General features: G+C 35.1%; 2 protein-coding genes across 4 annotated transcripts in view; both read right to left on the reverse strand.

Moving 5' to 3' along the window:
• Positions 1–106: 106 nt before the first annotated feature.
• Positions 107–9,395, reverse strand: LOC111509177 (uncharacterized). The gene is made up of 6 exons (XM_074184898.1): positions 5,390–9,395; positions 4,264–4,769; positions 3,162–3,261; positions 2,980–3,081; positions 1,451–1,606; positions 107–372 (listed from the first exon to the last, which is right to left on the reverse strand). The coding sequence occupies exons 1-6, from the start codon at positions 5,480–5,482 to the stop codon at positions 319–321; spliced, it is 1,011 nt and encodes a 336-aa protein (XP_074040999.1). The 5' UTR covers positions 5,483–9,395; the 3' UTR covers positions 107–318.
• A 115-nt stretch (positions 9,396–9,510) lies between these two features.
• The window catches only part of LOC111509169 (putative transporter SVOPL), a 28,226-nt gene continuing 18,136 nt past the window's right edge, over positions 9,511–19,600 (reverse strand). For all 3 annotated transcript variants that reach the window (XM_023164860.2, XM_074184893.1, XM_023164861.2), the window contains exons 6-13: positions 19,104–19,282; positions 18,578–18,762; positions 17,470–17,636; positions 16,460–16,607; positions 15,513–15,627; positions 15,156–15,315; positions 10,018–10,145; positions 9,511–9,635 (exon numbers count right to left, since the gene is read on the reverse strand). In XM_023164860.2, the coding sequence (XP_023020628.1) occupies positions 9,580–9,635; positions 10,018–10,145; positions 15,156–15,315; positions 15,513–15,627; positions 16,460–16,607; positions 17,470–17,636; positions 18,578–18,762; positions 19,104–19,282 (1,138 nt within the window). In that variant the 3' untranslated portion in view covers positions 9,511–9,579. The remainder of the gene's footprint in view (positions 9,636–10,017; positions 10,146–15,155; positions 15,316–15,512; positions 15,628–16,459; positions 16,608–17,469; positions 17,637–18,577; positions 18,763–19,103; positions 19,283–19,600) is intronic.

Raw genomic sequence — 19,600 nt, forward strand, 5'->3', positions numbered from 1 at the left:
GTAGAGGTTGCCCAATGAAGTGTCAGGAATTTTCAAAAGTTATTTCCAAAGTTCGTTCATTAGGAGTACACTGAGAAAAAAGTTACTAATAGCGATCAAAACGTTTACTTACCTCGTCACTGTTTATTTGCCACTCTCGAAAAAACCCGAATAAAGATAGTAACACTTTCAATGAATCAGAGGAATATAAACAACTGAAATTAAATAATTTTTAATTGTCTATATTTTCATATTCACAAAAAATTGGTATTTACTTTACTCCCAAAATATGACGAGTTGACCTGTTTGGAAGATTTTATATCGAATAAATGCATTATTTCATTTCATATTCTGTCCAATAAGAAACACCACAGCGTTGGCTAATCTCCACATCTGAAAATTAAACACTTTTGAAACAACCAATAGAAGAGAATAGTGAATAAATATAGTTTAAAGAAACTAAAAGACACGCTTTTAAAGGAGGATGCTTAGGAATAAGGTTGCAATGGGATTACAAATGAAGAATAACATTTAAGTGTGTTCGAATTATATCAAGGTGGTTGCGCACAGCGCCATCTGCCCGCGAATACATGAAGCAATAATGGCGATAATTCTGTCAAATACTATCTCGAGCATCCAAACGGAAAATAAGAGTTACAAACAACAAACGAACAAACATAAATACAGGTGAAGCCAATAAAAGCGTGTTAATTGATAAAAATATACCAGAAATGATAATAATCTGTTGTTGCAAAGGTAGACTCAGATATGAAAATTGGCAGAGAGCATTGACTGATTATTTCTAAATTGTTTAAGAGGATACAAACAACAAAGTTACACCTGAAATTATCAGCTTTCAGAAATTGGAACCAAATAAATTTAGCCAATACGAAACAGTGTTATTAGACTAAACAATGAATGCATTACCGAACTCATCTACCCTTGAAGGGCATCATCTTGAAGGACAAGCATGAATCTGAAAAGGCCTGACCTCCTATGGGACTAACAGATGACTAAATCTACAAGTGGTTGCTTTGCAGTGAAAACTGCAGCAAAATTCAGAAGTCGATGTGGAATTTCGGCTTTGCAATGAACTGATTTTAAAGGCCTTGTTTTTCAGTGACTAAAAAACCGCCCCGGCCCGTAAGGGTACAATACTAGTACGGCCCGGTACCGCCGCAACCGTTATGCCCCTGCATTTTAAATCTGCAATATCTTCGGAATTTTTCATCTGCTATAGAGATCCTATTGATCTATACTGAATGCACAATGTATTTAGGGTACTTTATTGGATGAGAATTAAAGCTAAATTGCTTCAAAACCCTCATCAAAATCCGTTGCGAGGTTTTAAAGATCTAAGTATGCATAGGGACAGACAGTGGAAAGGATATGATGGTATGACGAGGATATGAGAACCTAACTCATCATTAGTTGCCCTGGATATTGAATAACTAAAATCTTATAGTCGTACCTTTACTATCAACTGGTAATTGACAGTTATGAAGCCCTCTCCAGTGAGATTGTAAGGAGTGCCAGCGTTGATCAGCATTATTACTAAAGTGCGTCTATTTTGATTGTTCCAATGTTCCCACTGTAGTTTACAGAGGTTTGAAAATATGTTTTCTGTCTGAAATATGACCATTCACATTAAACACTGTTCGTAACATTCGTCAGGAGTTTACGATTGAAAGTTCAATCGGGAAATTTTGAGAAACTCTTTTTCAAACATCTTTCACATCGATTATGGTAGGCCCTCACGGCCGAATGTTCCTGGCTCATTAACCGTGGTCTGGGGGTTCTTATACCTGACGTTTCGTCTACTACTGCGGCAAACATTATCGAAGGCTTAATGTCAGAATAGCACCTAACATGTGTTCGTTAGGTGGACAAAACGAGACACAACTGAATGGGGATTGATGACAGTATGAATACTGAATGGACTGTTGAATGGAAGGCAGCTGCAGATCTCTGCGGATGCCGCCATTCCTCAGGAACCACGGAGCATTCCCTATCACCATTGTTACCGTATTTTGCAATCTCTCCCAAATGGAGAGATTTGTCAGAGCCGCTTGTCACCAAAAGCTTGAAGCGTAGATGATGACAGGCTTGAACAGCGTGTTATAGCTCGCAATTTTGTTCTTAAGACTTGGATTTTCTGTTAATCAGAAGGTAAAAACTTCTAGTCCGCCTCTCGATCTTTGCTTTCACGCTTTCAAAGTGCGGAGTCCAGGTAACTCTACGGTCTATTGAAAGACCAAGGTTCTTTACCCACGCTTGCCAGTAGATCTCCCTTGCCAGCCGGAGAAGATAGGTTATTGCCTGAGTCTTGTTAGGGTTAACACACGAAGCACACGAAGATATAATGTCATCAAAGTATTACCTGTAGACAAAAGAAATGCTACTAATATGAAAATTAAACGAGATCTGCATCTAGAAAGGAAGGTGTACCAAACCTTGGAAGAACATCCACTTTTTTTTCAAGATAAGGAGAGGTATTATATTTGCAAAACAGCAAGCTACATCACCTATAAAGACTACTCAAAATTTGCAAGATCTTCCATTTAGACCAATCATCAGGTCCAAAAATAGAGCCACCCGCAAGATGTCAATGTTTCTACTTCCAATCATTCAAAAACTGGAGGAGATGAAAGTCCCAGAACAATATTGACAACATAATTTCTAAGTGGAGACACCATAAATATTCCTTTCCAGAAACTAATTGTTTAAATCGATTCTCTTGGCGTTGTAGTGACATTTCTTAAAGTCGATTACTCAATTCAAAGGAATGATAATGATAATAATAATCGACTTTACTCATCACAAGAGGTAAAGGATATCTTTTTTGTATTTACGTTGATTGAAGCCACGATTTTTGTGACCTCCCATCTCAGATTTTAAAAGTCGTGTACACCCTACTATATGTAGGTTTTGAGATAATTTTGAAGATGTTCATAACTAGATGTTTTTGAATGTGAATAAATGAAATGTTCATGACGTTACCTCTTCTGTTAATGACTGTCCATATGTGCAGAACAAATGTATTATAACGATCCAATCGAATACACACATATACATCCTGAAGTTGCTTATAGGACTGATTTCCTACAAAGGGAGATATATTCTGTATTACAAAAAAATATTTAATTTATCCAGGTTCTTTTTTCCTTTGTTAATATTCTTACCAAAGCAATGAAAAACATGCTGTACACCAAAATATTCACTCCAAATAGACACATCGAGTTTATCACATAGTGAGCAAACTTTTCTCCTACGTGGCATAACCTGAAAAAAAACAGTAAAAACAGTAGAAGGATTGGTGCAGGAAGAAGGATAGGGAAAATAAATTAACTAGAGAAAAGTTTAAAGAACACTAAAATGATATAAATGAAAAAGTAATCGATATCGACAATAAGATAAAACAAACGGAGAGAAATCTAATAAAAAGTAATGAAAATGAATTAATATTTAATGGAAATATTAAAAAACAACATCCAGTACCTTTCATAGAATTCATAAAAAGTAAATATGAGAATTTGTCATTCAAAGAAATCAAAGAAGTTATTAGAAGTCAATTACAGAAAGTAGTATTATTGTGGTTCACTAATAAGGAAAAAGAATTGACCAATTTTGATGAATTTTCTAATAAACTCCTGAGCTATTTTTGGGGACCTTCCCAACAAAAGTTAATAAAAGATGAATTGTTAGGGAAAAAATTCAATTCCAATAGAGGAACATCATATCATAACTATGAGATGAAAATATATAGTGCATCACACTACTTAAATTGCAATTTTACAGAAGAATATATAGTAAACTTAATAATTCAACATTTCGATCATAATTTAGAGGAGATCATGATGCTGTACAATTTTAAGAATATGGATAGTCTATCAATTACAATAATTTTCAAAATAGGGTTAATCAAAATAATAATAGACAGGAATATGTTAATCGAGAAAGTAATAATAACTATAATAACCGGAATCAATACAACCAATCATATAGAAGACAGAATATTAACAGAAATGATAATAATTATATCAATGACAGATACTACAGTGCTTGTGAAAAAAATTGTTATACAAATTTCATGTGCCCCCTTCAAGGGGCTGTTTCTTTATAAGAAAGATCCTATCTTTTTTCCGATAAGGAATCACCCCCTTGAATGTTTTATACTTGTTCAGTTACACCCTTGATACTATCAGACCGAACTAATGGAATATTATTATTAAATTCATGTCCAATCAACCAAGAACCATACATAGGATTTACATTACTACTTACTTCACAATCTGGAGTTGCATTTTTATACAAATTTTGAGATGTTTCGCGATTCTCTCTTGATATCTAACGTCATTGATGTGATGCACTTTCCAATTTCCAAGTTTGACTATGATTGCATTCAGCAGCTGATATTGGAACTTCACATGTGCCAGATTGTAAATGGAAATGTTGAAGAGAGGAAGTAGAGATAGTGCACCAAAAATAAATACTGCTTCGTACCAAAGGTAGAACAATAGTTTGATGTTATAAGAGCAGTCTTGGGTCAGATGTACCAGATATTGCCATGTCGCCTCATCTCCCACGAAAGGGGAGTGCAGCAGGGCAGTAATTACTACTGCGAAAGAACTGAAGAGGCACAAAACTGTGGTGATCTTGCATTCTGACTGGATCCGTTTGAAAATTTCGTCTCCAGCTGATCTCAATTGCCGACCATATTTCCTCAAACTGAGAGGGAAATCAGTCAGTCTGTTGAATATGAGCCATTGGGTTAGAAATAAGCCGGTGAACTGAAAAAAAACAGTGGGAGTAATCAGCTGCAAGCAAAGCTCACAAACAGTTTAAACCAGAAGCATAAAAACATATCCATTTCGCACAGAACCAAACAGCACTCTTTTGACCTATCAATGTTCCATCAATTGTGCTAGGCCGAACCACGAAAGCAACTATCTTTCAACAGTAAACTTTAACGGAGACCACAGATGTCAATGATGAACGAGGCTTCCAAAGACGGCCTCGTGGTCTCTTTTTACTCAGGTTTCTCCTTTGTGACTCAGCCTATCACCACTGATGGAACCTACAGCGGGCCGAAACAGTATTTTCAGAAAATTTTCCACATTCACCGATTTGAATTGTTAAAAGCCGGGTTCTGAAAGCAGGCTTGACCGTTTAGTGGGACTTGACCGTTTTCCTGTTTGATTACATGTTTCCATATGTTGCGTATCCCTACGCATATTAATGGTGGAAATAAATTCATTATTGATTTAAATGACGACAGTGATAGTAAAACAGAGAATATGGAAGAGGAATTATCAGAAGCTTTCGAAGAAAGTTGGTGAAGTGTTTTTGAAGCGATCGATTGTTTATATATGTGAGTAAGTAGTATATCGTTCACTTGAACTTTACTTACCCCTTGGATGTCCAGTAGGAACGGTAGAAATTTCCAACGTTCCCTGTTCGTTTTGTCATAGAAATAATAAAAAATTCCACCAAAAACAATCATTTGTCCTGTTATGGTCAAACAAAACAGAAACAATTTGTGTATTTTTGATTTCCGGAAAAACTGTATACCGGCGGTATGATGCAATAATATCAGAGGATCATCTATAAAAAAAATTACATCATTTCTAGCGACCAAAGTGTACCAATTAACCTTCCAGTCCTAATTTGTGCTGATCCATTTTCCCACAAGACAGAATCTTACACTGGAAACACGAAACTAACCGGAATGACAGAGGAAGGAAAATTGAAGATCTATTAAAAGCTCATCATCGGATAATTATAGAAAATGAATTGCCTTGAGTACCTAGTTGATAATGACAAATGAGGGTGGTTATTTTATTAGTTAAGGATGAATAAATTAAGACCAACTCATATACTGAGGGTATAAATAATGAACAAGACTGTACGTTCAGGAATATTGAAAAAAAAAAGGAGGAGAAACCCCACTTCACTGTAAAATAAGGCTAACCCTTGCTGAAACATCAGTATTTTTCCTTTCGTATAGTTCTATGTGTATATGAAAATAGTTCTTTTGAGACGAGTTTATCTTCTAATTTATGTCTCAAAAATACTTGTCTGTATATTTTGAAACAGGTATAGCTGAGGCACCAGTCAATCTAATAATAACATTGATGATCTTCAAACATGACTCAACCTCTGACGGAAGCAAGAAACTCTTTGGAAGGTTCGAAATAGATGAACATTTCAACCTAGCAGACCACTATTATAAAAGTAAATTATGAATTTGGTCATTATTACGCCTTGGTCAAAGACGAAAAGGACTGGTTTAAGTTTGATGATAGTCGTTTCACGAAGTGTTCTGGCGATGCATTGAATCTATTGGAGCCTCTGGAGACACCCTACATTTTTTTTTATAAGAGAGAGGACATTGGTAGATTAAGATCTTCAGTTGATGTGGTGCGGCAGGTTTTTCCGGGTTTTCCTGGAGCTGAAAAAGCAAATGCGCCACTGGAATCAATGAAGTCGCCCCGGAGCGCCAATTGATTTTACTTGTTGTTTTTATTTCTATCGTTGTATTATAATAACATTGTTTTCTTCTTTCCTTTGGGAAATTCTTAAATTTTTAGTGAAATGTCATCTATCTTCCAAAAAGAAAACAATTAATTACTACAAAAATGAAGTAAATCAGGCGGGTAGAGATTCAAAAAAGTTCAGGAACTCGATAAACGAAATATATTCCAAATTAATGATACCTAGAAATGATCTGAATAGAATAAAAGCGATAGGGGGATATATGTAAAAGAAATTGCAAACCTTATGAATGAACATTACGTCACAGTGAGGAAAAGCTTGCAGAAGAAATTAATACTGACCCTGAATAAGCAGGAACCTCGGGTGTTCCACAAGGAAGCAACCTAGGTCCACTTCTCTTTAACGCCTTCATAAACGACATAGTTGAGGTCAATTACATCAACTGTTATATTGTGAGATCAGTGGCATCGAGGACTATCTTCAACTCTCCCTCAATCCGAAACATATCGTCAAACGGTCCCTAGAAATATTGTAATGTTTCACTTTTTCCTTACAGTTTGTTTTCCCAAAATCTAACATCACCATATATTAGCCATTGTCGCAAATTTCACGAACAGGAAGATCATAAATCCAAGTTTCAAATGAACACGGAATTTTTAAGAAGCCAAACCGTAGAAGTCACTTTACATAAAAAAATAATTGTCTGTTTACAGCTACGGAATCCTGTGACCTTACTCTTATTATCGATGAATAATTCATTAACAGAAGGTACAATAATTTAAAAATTCAGCGGAATAATTCCACAAATTTACAAGTTCATTAACAATGGTTCGTTGATCGGGGAATTGCGTTGAAATCAAAAATTCAGTATTATAATTTTGTTTTTGTTTCTCTTATCGTAGGCCAATGTAAATAATTTTTGAAGATAACAATAGCATTGCAAAAATAGTAATGAAGGAAAACAAAAAGGTGTTCATTAGAGAAAAAATAAAGTTAATCCAAGGTACCAGCGATGAAAGGGGGGAATTTTGAGGATGGAACATGGTTTTTAATGATTTACACCGAAACTTTGCGTTCTTCTCATACTATAATTTTTTGAAACGAACAACATTCAATTTTATGTTAAACCTATAGAAGTACTTTATTTCTTCAGACAACTGTTCTTCGAGAAATATGAACTGTATGAAAACATGACTCACTATCACACGAGTCTGGTTTCTCTGTTTCCCGCATTTGTTTTTTGATTAACCGCAAACACGATATCAACAATAATACAAACTCGCTAAGAGCATTGAAAACAAGACACGATTCTTTTAATATGAACGCAAAAAAATTGCAATTATTTAATGATGATTCACCGACAAATATGACTTTCCGGAATAATACGATAATTGCCAGGAAAATACGCTATTATTTTTTACAAGGCTGACATAAAGTATTGTTTATCATACTGCTCAAATTGGCATTGATTGAAGGAAAGTTTTGTAGTCACATTGACGCCTCAGGAGGAAAGAACGGTATTGTTACTCAATGTTAGTTATAAACTCAAGAAACAACGTTTTTCTTGATCAGGAGACTACACATTTTGTCTTCCGTTGAAAAAAACTGGGTCCATTTCTAGTAGTCAACAAAAAGTTACGTATTGCTTTTTCCTATTGTCTGAATTCTACATCGATACACATGCTGTTGATACTATCTCTGAAAAACAAAAATTCAAAACTTCTACTTCAATAAACCAAGATACCAAATCACTTGTTAACATATTGGCTGAAAAATCCCGGGCCTAAGAAAGAAAACGCGTGTTCAAATTTGGCTTTATTTATCAAGGTAACCTCCATCAGAAGTCACACAATCATTTCAGCCACTCTAACATTCCAATACCGCTTTTTGAGGTCTGCCAATAGCCAGTAGTCGCTTGGAGCCAGATCTGGCGAATACGGTGGATGTGCCAATAGGACGAAACTGCAGTAACGTTGGTTACAGATAAAAGTGGTAGAAAGTTTAATTTTTCATCAAAAATCATGTCAAATGATACATTGCTAAGGAGTAGGAGGTGTTTTTTGACATAATACATCCCTTATAAGATATCTAAGTGATTGAGAAGGATCTGTCTGATAAAACCTGCAAAGGGGAAGTTCCCAATTTTTTTTCTCGGTACATAAAATACACTAGATATAACTTTCTGAGATATATGAATATTTCATCTAAGTTGTTCCAGACAATTAAAGCAATTGTTCCTACAGCTCATTGATTATTATAATTTTCAACCGATCATTACTGTTCAAAAATAAACTACGCAGAATATACGTAATTAAGAAATCGTGAGAAACGCCGTCGTGCTTAACATAATAGATGATACAAAAAGTTAGCTTTGCAGAATAAATGGTTGAAATATCGTAAACCAAACTGGTCATGTTATTTTTAGCTACCTGAGCTTTCTCAGTAATTTTGTATGCGTTTATTTTTTACATTTGCATAGTAACAACCTACATGATTACTATTCCAGTTTCAGTTGAAGAGTTTTTTGTCCCGAGAAATGATTAGTCAAATGCTAGAATTATTTTTTACCTGACTTTCAAGTTGAGGTACACATTTGCACTGTCAAATCTCGCGAAATTCCAGATTTTTGAGTCAAAATTCCTTTCACGTTAGTTTGAAGCTTTTTCTTTCACTCTCATTTAGGCCTTTGTGTATATTACTGTTGAAAAATACTTGGTTTCTATATCACTGATAAACAACAGTGATGTCATTAACATCGAATTGAAAATCTAGAAATAACATCTGTAGATACGTCTTAAAAAGGGTCAATGAGGGTGTTTTCGATTGGAAATCTTTTTAAATGAAGCAGAACAAAATGAAACTAATTTAGCGGATTTCAGTTCTTTTTGAACACTCCCGAAACTAATCGGAATTTTCTGAGTTGTAAAATTTCGTTTGAGGAAGCTCCAAAATAGGAAAGGTGGACAAAATAGAAATTGATAGATAAATAAATATGTTTTGAGGAAAACTAAAGAAAAGCTGCTAATGAGGAACATGTTTATAGTAAAAAATAAATTTATTATACTTAATAATATATACATAAATTAATTTCAGTGTCTTTTCCTCTCATAAAAGGGGTTTATTTTCCGTACTGGGGTATAAAACTGTCAACAGCAAAGAACCTGAAACAAAAAAGAAGGTTCAGCTGGTGACTTTTGAACTACTTTTAACTGCAGAATATTTCTTGAACTGATGAATTGATTTATGTTTTGAAAAAAACTGAACAAAAAATACACGATAATTTGGAATAGTAGTTCTTTGATAAGTTTCATTTATTCATTCACATTCATTACTGTATTGAATTGAAAATGCCCCTAATTATAGCGCGAATTATGTGTTTATGTCGTAGCCATTCGCTTGTAATATTGAATAGTTCTTATTTTTGCAGACTTATTTTTAACGTCGTATGCAAAACACTTGAAAATTCATGGACAGTTTAGAGAATGGATGTATAATCATTCAGTTTCATTCAAAAACTAACTTATCAAAATCGAATGTACTCACCAAAAACAAGGAATCCCAAGAAAAATATAGGAGGCGCGCAGCCTATTTGCAACAATTGCGGCAAAATGATGTTTCCTACGACGGTCCCGAAACGCCCAAACATCAGATGCAAACACAGAGCACTGGTCCTGCAAAATTAATGAAAAATTCCATTTACTCTCAGTAGAATCAGGATTCAAATCTAAGGAACTTAGTTGATGAAACGAGGATCTGAGGTAACACGTTGTCTGTTCAAGGCTAATAGGGGTTGTCTATTATTTATTGTTATCGTTTGAAATATATAAGTTTGAATATACAGGGTGTCCCTGGACTTCCTCTTTTCCTCTCGGGAATGTATAGATGGGGTCAAAATATCACCAGTACTTCATATAAATTTTTTTCCTAAAAGTCTTCGTAACCAAGTTACGGGCCCTCGAAGTTACAAAATGAAAAATGTTTTTCTTTGATAACTTTTCAAGTGAATATTCAAAATCATCCAAATTGTGGTAATTGACTAAACAAATGAATTCCGTCGATGAGCTTTCATGCAGGAGTCAGTTGTTTTGCTACAAAGTCAGGAACGGACTACCCCCGATGGTCCACACTCCAAAACTTTGAAATGACAGATATTTTTCAATATTTTTCAACAAAATAAGGTTACTTGGACAATTTTATGAATAAAAGTACTCGTGTGGAAAGTCGATCGGAGCAACGAGTCTTGATAAAAATGTAGTTCTACTCGACGACATCAAACCCGCTCGTCCACCATTATTTGAAATGAATAATTATCAAAGCAGAAATAATAATGATAACGTTAATTCAACAACATTTATAACAGGAATAATACAAAGTATGCTAAAATGAATTCGTACCATATAGGTACAACAGTACCTATATGGAAGTTTAAGTCACAATTGTGATAGCAGATATTTTTTCAAAAGAAATATCAAGTTCTGTAGATTCGTGGTGTTTTTAAACTAACAAGCTACTCTACTATGAAATATCGAATTCATTCCATATTTTGTATGTACATAATACGTGTGGAATAATCACGTTTCGTGTTGATCAGTTATCTGAATCTCATGAAACTCAACATTCGAATGTTTCAAATTCTTCTTCACAGCTAAACTGTTGAGGAGTTTCACTGATAATTATAATTTTATGGGAGAAATTCTTTAACACGAATCTAAATTTAGCTGAAAAAACGCACATCGGAAAAAATATTTACTATACTAATAAAAAGCAAACGAATGAACTACAAAAACGGCTGCACATGATCAGGTGAAAAATATCCAGGGAATAATTATGTTCCATTTCTTTCACAGATGTTGACAAAAAAACCTTTTAGAAAGTTTTGATAAAAAAATGAGAAACTGGAATGCGATTTTGTTTTGTTGAGTGGTGCGTTGTCATATGACTATCATTGTATTGTCAATATTCTATAGGATATTTTGAATTTTTTTGATATGGCCGAACAGTTTACATTCAAAGAATATGCAGATATGCATGTATTTTATGGACGAGCATTTTGTAATGCTGCAGAAGCTCGTCGTCTGTATTCCGAGCATTTTCCCAATCGAACGGTACCGTCAAGAGAAACATTCGAGCGTGTCGATCGCAGCTTGAGGGAGACAGGTATGTAATAATTGATAATTAATTTGAGCACGTTGTTTTATTTCGATATTATTGTAGGTACAATTTTGCCAAAACGAGGTGGTGAGGGCGCTCCTAGGACTGTACGTACCGTTGTATTGGAGGAAAATATTTTGGAAGCCGTCGCTGATGATCCTTCAATGAGCATCAGAAATCTATCAGAACAGTTCCATACATCCAAGTCCACTATTCATAGAATAATTAGGGAACAACTGCTCCACCCATTTCACATCCAGAAGGTGCCATGACACCTCAAGATTTTCCAGCACGACTGGAATATGCCAATTGGTTCATGGATAGGCAAAGAGAGGATATGACTTTTATTAATCGAGTTTTATTCACTGATGAAGCAGGTTTCAGTAGAGATGGAGTTATCAACTCTCATAATCTCCATATATGGGCCGAAGAAAATCCCCATGGGATATTGCAAACCAAACACCAACGGAAATTCAACGTGAATGTTTGGGCTGGTATCATAGGAAACCATCTTATAGGACCATTCCTTCTACAGGACCGATTGAATGGAGAACGTTATTTGGAGTTCATTCAGAACGATTTGAATGGACTTTTGGAACATGTTCCATTGCAAACCCGAAGAGATATGTGGTTTATGCATGATGGCGCTCCTCCTCATTTTAGTTTGATTGTGCGTGACCATCTGAACCATATTTCCCACAATAGATGGATTGGTAGAGGTGGGCCATATTCAAGGCCATCGCGGTCTCCGGATTTAAATCCATTGGATTTCTTTCTGTGGGGGCATCTAAAAAGACTTGTTTACGCTACACCTATTCACACAAGAGATGCATTGTTGAATAGAATAACATTACATTGTGAAGCCATACGAAACGACCCTGGAATGCTATTTCAAGTACAAAGTAGAGTAGTACAGAAGTAGTCTTCGCAGACTAAGAAAATGTATAGAGAGAGAAGGTGGTCATATCGAGCAGTTTCTGTAGCGGATTTTTCATTTCTGTTTGCACTTGAGGCTCTTGAGTTTCGTTAGTTAAACGTGTTTGCATTATAAAAATTCGTTATGAACATTTTACCTATCATTTCCATTTTCCTTAAAAACTAATATTTTCGAATAATGGTAGACATCTCAGGATAAATGTTGTTGAATTAACGTTATCATTATTATTTCTGCTTTGATAATTATTCATTTCAAATAATGGTGGACGAGCGGGTTTGATGTCGTCGAGTGAAACTACATTTTTATCAAGACTCGTTGCTCCGATCGACTTTCCACACGAGTACTTTTATTCATAAAATTGTCCAAGTAACCTTAATTTGTTGAAAAATATCGAAAAATATCTGTCATTTCAAAGTTTTGGGGTGTGGACCATCGGGGGTAGTCCGTTCCTGACTTTGTAGCAAAACAACTGACTCCTGCATGAAAGCTCATCGAAGGAATTCATTTGTTTAGCCAATTACCAAAATTTGGATGATTTTGAATATTCACTTGAAAAGTTATCAAAGAAAAACATTTTTCATTTTGTAACTTCGAGGGCCCGTTACTTGGTAACGAAGGATTTTAGGAAAAAAAGTTATATGAAGTACTGGTGATATTTTGACCCCATCTATACATTCCCGAGAGGAAAAGAGGAAGTCCAGGGACACCCTGTATAAAGGCTGAACTCAAGCTTCTAGAAGATGGTTTTCAAATATGGAATTGGTTAAAGCACTAATTCTAAGCTCCTTCATTCTTTGGGAAATGGCTTTCTCCGTTTGGCCAATATAAAGTTTTGGACAAGAACCTCAAATCAAGTTATACAGAGTGTAACATGAGTACGTTAGAATATTCAAGTGACTTATTCCTGAGACAATTTTAAGAAAAAAAGTCTATATGAACTTGTGTCCGAAAATGCTTCGTTTCGGAGATACGGGGAGTTGAAATTGAATTTTCTTACTCGCTTTTTGAAAATAACTCTTGCAAAAAATAAGTTATTTCCACGAAATTCGGTACCCGGGTTTTTTAACGTGGAAAATCATAATTTTGTATTAATTTTCATGTAACATCTAGAGGGTGCTTTTTTGACAGTAAACTTTTGGTACTTTTCATGAAAAAACCTAATTCCCACACCTTTTCCAAGTAAAAAAGGCACGCCTCCTCAACAACGCTGGAGATAATCGTTTTCGAGATATTTACAGTTTTCTATATCGATGCATATTACTTAGCTCCTAGGGTGTTAAGTGAAGTAGCTGAGAACATTACAAAAACTAAGTATGTGGTGGATGTCGTCAAAATAAACAACTTTTTCCTATAAAATGTTCAACGAAGAATGATTCGTTTTCGAAATACAGATTGTTGAAATTTTTCAAAACATGGTAGGTTTTTGTCGTAAGTTTTTTGCAATTTTAGTCATTTTCATCAAACTTTATACGCAGTATACCTGTACAGACTTCTTCTAAACCGAACATTATCGAACTGCTTATTCAATACAAATTTTAAAAAATTGTCAGGTTTAATTATTCAATTAGAAAGTGCTACATTTCGGAGTTTGTAAAAAAAACAATTCGGAGAAGTACTATGTTATTTATTAGGAAAATAAACATATAAAAATTGAACGAAACAACTATTACAACAACTGTTCAAAGTGACGACCCCCAACAGTAATACAAGCTTCTGCTCTCCTCATCAAAGAATTCCGCACCCGTTGAAAAATGCCCGGAGTGTTTCTTATTTCCTCATATTCAATGGAGCTAGCATAAACTAGTGATTTTAGGAGTCCCCGAAAGTAAAAATCGACGGGATTGAGGTCCGGTGACCTCGTGGACCAATGCTCAGTGTGTCCTCTTCCTATCCATCGTTGAGGATATGCTACGTCTGAAAAATTTCTTGCTATCACACTAAAATGAGCTCCATCGTGCATGAACCCAGAGTGATTTCGGAGACCAATGGGACCAATGGGAACATCTTCCATAAGTTGGGGAAGCTCGTGTTCCAAAAAATATAGGCAAGCTTCATCATTTAAAGTTCGTGTTCCAAAAAATATAGGCAAGCTTCATCATTTAAAGCTCGTGTTCCAAAAAATATAGGCAAGCTTCATCATTTAAACGTAAGGGGAGAAAATAGGGCCCAATTAAATAATCCCCAATTATGCCTACCCAGACATTAAAAAAAATCTGTCTTGGAAATTAGTTTGCGTTATCGCATGTGGGTTATCTTCCGCCCAGATGTGGTTGTTATGGAAATTCATGAGTTATTTTCAAAAAGCGAACAAAAAAATTCAATTTCAACACCCCGTATCTCCGAAACGGAGCATTTTCGGACACAAGTTCATATAGACTTTATTTTTTTTAATTGTCTCAGGAATGCGTCACTTAAATATTTTAACGCACTTATGTTACACCCTGTATACTCCTGATCCATGGAACACCTCCAAGTAGAGCACAAATTAGGTATAATTTAGACAGTATGAAAACGAAACATCTCAATAGATGTCACTTGAAAACCACTAATGCAATTTAGCAGTTTGGAGCAAAAGTATAGCTGAAAAACTCACCTCAAAGTTGTTGGGAACAATTCCAGGGTGGTTGTTGTGAGCACGTTGTCAGCAATACAACCCAACGACAGATCCAACGAATAGAGAATCATCATAGTTAAAGAATTAGTGGAAAAGTATACGGCGCAGCAAAAACACCCAGCGGCGAAGGAAAAAACCACTGTAATGAAAAGGGAAAGCAATTGACCGAGGGAATCTTGTTGACTCACCCTGTATATAAAATTTAAGTAATAACCTAAGCTTTTCTCAAGTTAAACAATTCCAATATTGAACAGTTCAACTAAGACTAGTTTAAGTTTTCACTTCTGTCGGGTGTCCTAAGACGCATAGTTTTTTGTAGAAACTGTGTATTTTTACCTGTTAAAGTTTTCTTCCCCAACAGATTGACCAATGTCCCTGCTAGGCTGAATGAGATTACTCCAGTAATTCCTACGATGATCGAGTTGATATACACAGACATGTTGTCCAGGTTCTGGAAAATTGAACGAATGAAACATTGAGAGGAACAAAATTAAATTATAATTCGTTCTTAGAATTTGACTATGTCTAGGCTGTTGAAAGTAGATACGCTGTTGTGCTCAGTATGTCTGTTACAGATCATAACTAAATCTGGAGAATTATGTATTGGACCCTGGACGGCAACTCATAGAAATTATTCGTGCTAGGTTTCACAAGAAGTCCTTCGCGGATCTGTTTTGGGGCCAATGACTTCCTTTTTCATGTGTAAAATTTTTGTTGCAGCTCTCACTTTGTTTATTTCTTCCTACGCACGTTCGACTTCTGTTGAGTAATTTATAATCTATAAAAATCAAAGCAGGAATTGAATTTTTCGACGCTAGCAACATTTTCAATTCATACAGTTAGCAAATATATCCGAAATATTGTGATTTTCGTCACTAATAATATCACAATGAGTGACTGGTTCACACTACGAGGATCTATTTATAAAAATGTTCTATTTTTGTTGAAGCAGCACAAATGAAACCCAGCAATTCTTCATTTCATAGTTATTACATCACCAGCTGATATTTATATATTTCAAAAACGTACAACAGAAATACGTAGACCTGAAAATGGTTTCTTTTTTCTTCTTACCGAATTAAAATAACTGATGAATTTAACGAAACTGTTATACAGAGTGAGCCTGCAAAAATGTGGTAGAGAAGCCAAATTTCTACTGAGGATACCGTTTTCAAGTACCTTTTTGATGGACTATTGTGTGTATTATAGAATATATGCAAAATTCCTTTCATAATTAGGTAATGATCGAACAGGGATGTTTCAAAATGATATCAAAAACTCACCACAGTACAACCTTCTGCCACAGTTAGATTCGGTGTTCTCAACTCCTCAAAAATGGAACAAACGTCTGTTTCATTCTTGCTTTCGCTTATTTGATGATCACTTGTTGCTTGGAATATTTGCGGAAGCCACAATTTCACTAAATTCATGCTGAAAAAAGCAAAGATTTGTAGTAAGTAATGAATGAAATAGTAGCTCAGACTCAAACAATACTATTCTCCACACTTGCAAACACCATTGTCTTTCTGCAAATCAATCATCCCAGTACCGAAATTTTCATATTCGGTGACTTCAATGTCCACGATATCGAATGGCTCAAATTCTCAAATATCAACGACGAACAAAGTCTCGAAGAAGCTGAGGCTTTTGCAATGAGCAAATTATAAATGAGCCAACCAGGATTCCTAACCGTGATGGAGAATATGCTAGTTTTCTGGATCTATATCCAACAACCAATCCAGAAATTTACAGCCACCGTTAGGTCTCCATTGGAATCTTCTGAACACAAACTCATCTCAGTGTTGAGCGAATTACAGGTAATGTTGGGGACAATCTAAGCTTTTTCTATTGTGGAGTTATGGATTTTTTAAAGTTTTGATCGATAGCTTCAGCTACCGACCAGACTGTATTTGATAACTGGTGAAGCTAGAGACGGTATGGCTGTAGTTTCGTTTTAGTCAGTTGATTCTCCCTCAATCATGCTTCTTAGTCTGAGGTGATGTTCTTTATTCGGTTCATATTTCATTTCACGGTATTATAATGCAGACAGTACAATTATCAGTATCATTAATGATCCGGACGGACGATAGCAGTGTACCTTGGCAGAAAATCTTATACCAATCTCGACTTTAATTGAATAGAACTGGCCCATACTTGACGAAAATCCATATTAAAACTCATAAATACAGTTTTTTACATGATTTTCACTATAAAGAGTTTTACAAAAACCGCGACACGTGTTTCGCTATATAATAGCTTTCTCAAGCTGAAAGATGTGGAGCTAAAGACTTACCTCATGGTTAGGAGAAATGCGTTGCAACAAATGAGCAAAATCCTGTTGATATGAGGCGAACTCATGAAGGGTTTCATTTGACTGATTCCTTCCTTGAGTATATTGGGACGTTGCTTCTGAGTGATATCTGCGACTTCGTAATATGTTTCTTTCACCAAGCAATTGATCTGAAAGTTATTATTTCTTAACAAATTGTTTGCTGCTTAGATATTCGTGAATTATGTTCAAATGATCCGATTAGTACAAGAAATGGAACTAAATTGTAGCAATTTTTCAACAGATGCAATATCAGGATGATATCAGATATTTTAAGTGAAATACAACATTAATTGGTCCTTCGAGCCGGATAGAAACTTGGTATTTCAGGTGAAATATGACAGTATTTATCAACGAGGATCAGTAATGTTATGGATTACAGGGCCACATGGTCTAAACAAACCCCTAATAGTCTTTTTTGGTTTTGTATTGTTTTGTTGGATAATGTTGTTATTCTTGTTTCTGAATGCGTTTCATTTTTGAATTATTCAATATTGAAGAATTGAGTTATGTGAGCATTGCTTTCTAAGAGGATTGCTAGTATTTTCCAGTATTTGTGTTCAATATCATTTGTTATGAGTGTTTTACCCTGTATATTGTAATATTCAGATTTGATGTTCAGTTGCTCTAACTAAAACGAAGATAATAATAAATTAACCTCTTCTGACCGACATTGAGTTTCAATATTTCTTTCTTCGAAGCCGAACCAAATCTAGATATTTCAGGTAAAATATAACATCAATCGGTTCTTCGAGCCGGATTAAAACTAGATACTTCAGGTAAAGTATAACATGAATTGGTCCTTCGAGCCTAGATATTTCTGGTACAATATAACATCAGTTGGTCCTTCGAGCCGGATTACATCTAGATATTTCAAGTGGAGTTTAACAAGGGATAGTCTTTCGAGTCGTATTGAGCCTAGATATTTCAGGTAAAACAAACATTAACTGATCTTTAGAGTCGGATTAAACCTAGATATTTCAGGTAGAATATAACAGCAATTGGTCCTTCGAGCCGGACCAAACTTAGATATTTCTGGTGAAATATAACATTAACTGGTCCTTTTACTCACCGGAAATGTATCTTCTGCGTTTCCCGTGTTGATCCTATACACTTTCCGGAATATATTCAGAGCTTCTTCGTTCCGGCCTAGGGTCATCAAGAATTTAGGACTCTCCGGCACGAAAAAGTAAATCAGACCGCTCGTGATTGTCGGTATTGCGCAGATGAATAGAAAAACGTTCCAGGAATGATAATCTGGAAACTTATATCAATAAGAAAAGTGAGAACATTCCATTTGAAAGAAAGAAACGGTAATTAACAATAACCGGAACAGTCACAATTATGTCAAATATTGTACAGGATTGTTGTAGTCATTATGCAATGTTGCTAATAAATAGCATTCGAAATTCCTTGTTGGGAAGTTCAAAACTGAATAATTTCAAAAATAATAATAATAATACTGTTCATTGATGAACATACATGTCTTATCTCAATCATTTTCTTCACACCACACATCATTCGTAAGATTCATTTGTTTATGTGATTCCAAGGAAAATTATTGACAACCTTTAGTAGTGAGGGTCAGAATTCCTTACCAATTAGTCCGAATGGAGAAAAATCTAGCTTTTGCGGTAAAATTCCCCAAGCTAACAGAGGAAGGAATATGTAGGCTGAACTCAATGTAGCCCCTCTTACTATCTGAACTCTAGCTCTATATTTCGAAGAATGAAATTCCGATAAGTGAGATACTGATGCCGAATAAGGCCCATTGATTCTGAAATTGAATAATTTTAATGTTTTCATTATTGTTCTTCATGCAGATGGAATATACGAGGGTGATTTGGAAAGTTTCCGACGTAACACACATACAAGACTGGTTTTTTTTATTTTTCAGCGTAGTCTCTAGGGTTTTTTGCCCAAAATAAACCAGCTCGCAGCCAAAAATTATTTTACGAACAACTACAGAGATACATCGTCATAAATGCGAAAATACGAAACTAATATATCCAGTAGGTCGGTATTAGCAATAGTGACAATTAAATTGGTATGACGCTGAATTAATACTAATTGTATGTTGTTGCTCTGTTCTTAA

Source organism: Leptinotarsa decemlineata, unplaced genomic scaffold, assembly GCF_025532065.1.
Source record: "Leptinotarsa decemlineata unplaced genomic scaffold, Ldec_3_MD MMD2_tig00026361_RagTag_RagTag, whole genome shotgun sequence".
Lineage (NCBI taxonomy): Eukaryota > Metazoa > Arthropoda > Insecta > Coleoptera > Chrysomelidae > Leptinotarsa > Leptinotarsa decemlineata.

Coding starts and splice junctions, on each gene's coding strand:
- LOC111509177 (XM_074184898.1), bottom strand. CDS start 5,482: ATGATTGTTTTTGGTGGAATTTTTTATTATTTCTATGACAAAACGAAC. Junction 4,770..5,389: donor TCCTACTGGACATCCAAGGG/GTAAGTAAAGTT, acceptor GTTTTTTTTCAG/TTCACCGGCTTATTTCTAAC. Junction 3,262..4,263: donor ATGCAACTCCAGATTGTGAA/GTAAGTAGTAAT, acceptor GTTTTTTTTCAG/GTTATGCCACGTAGGAGAAA.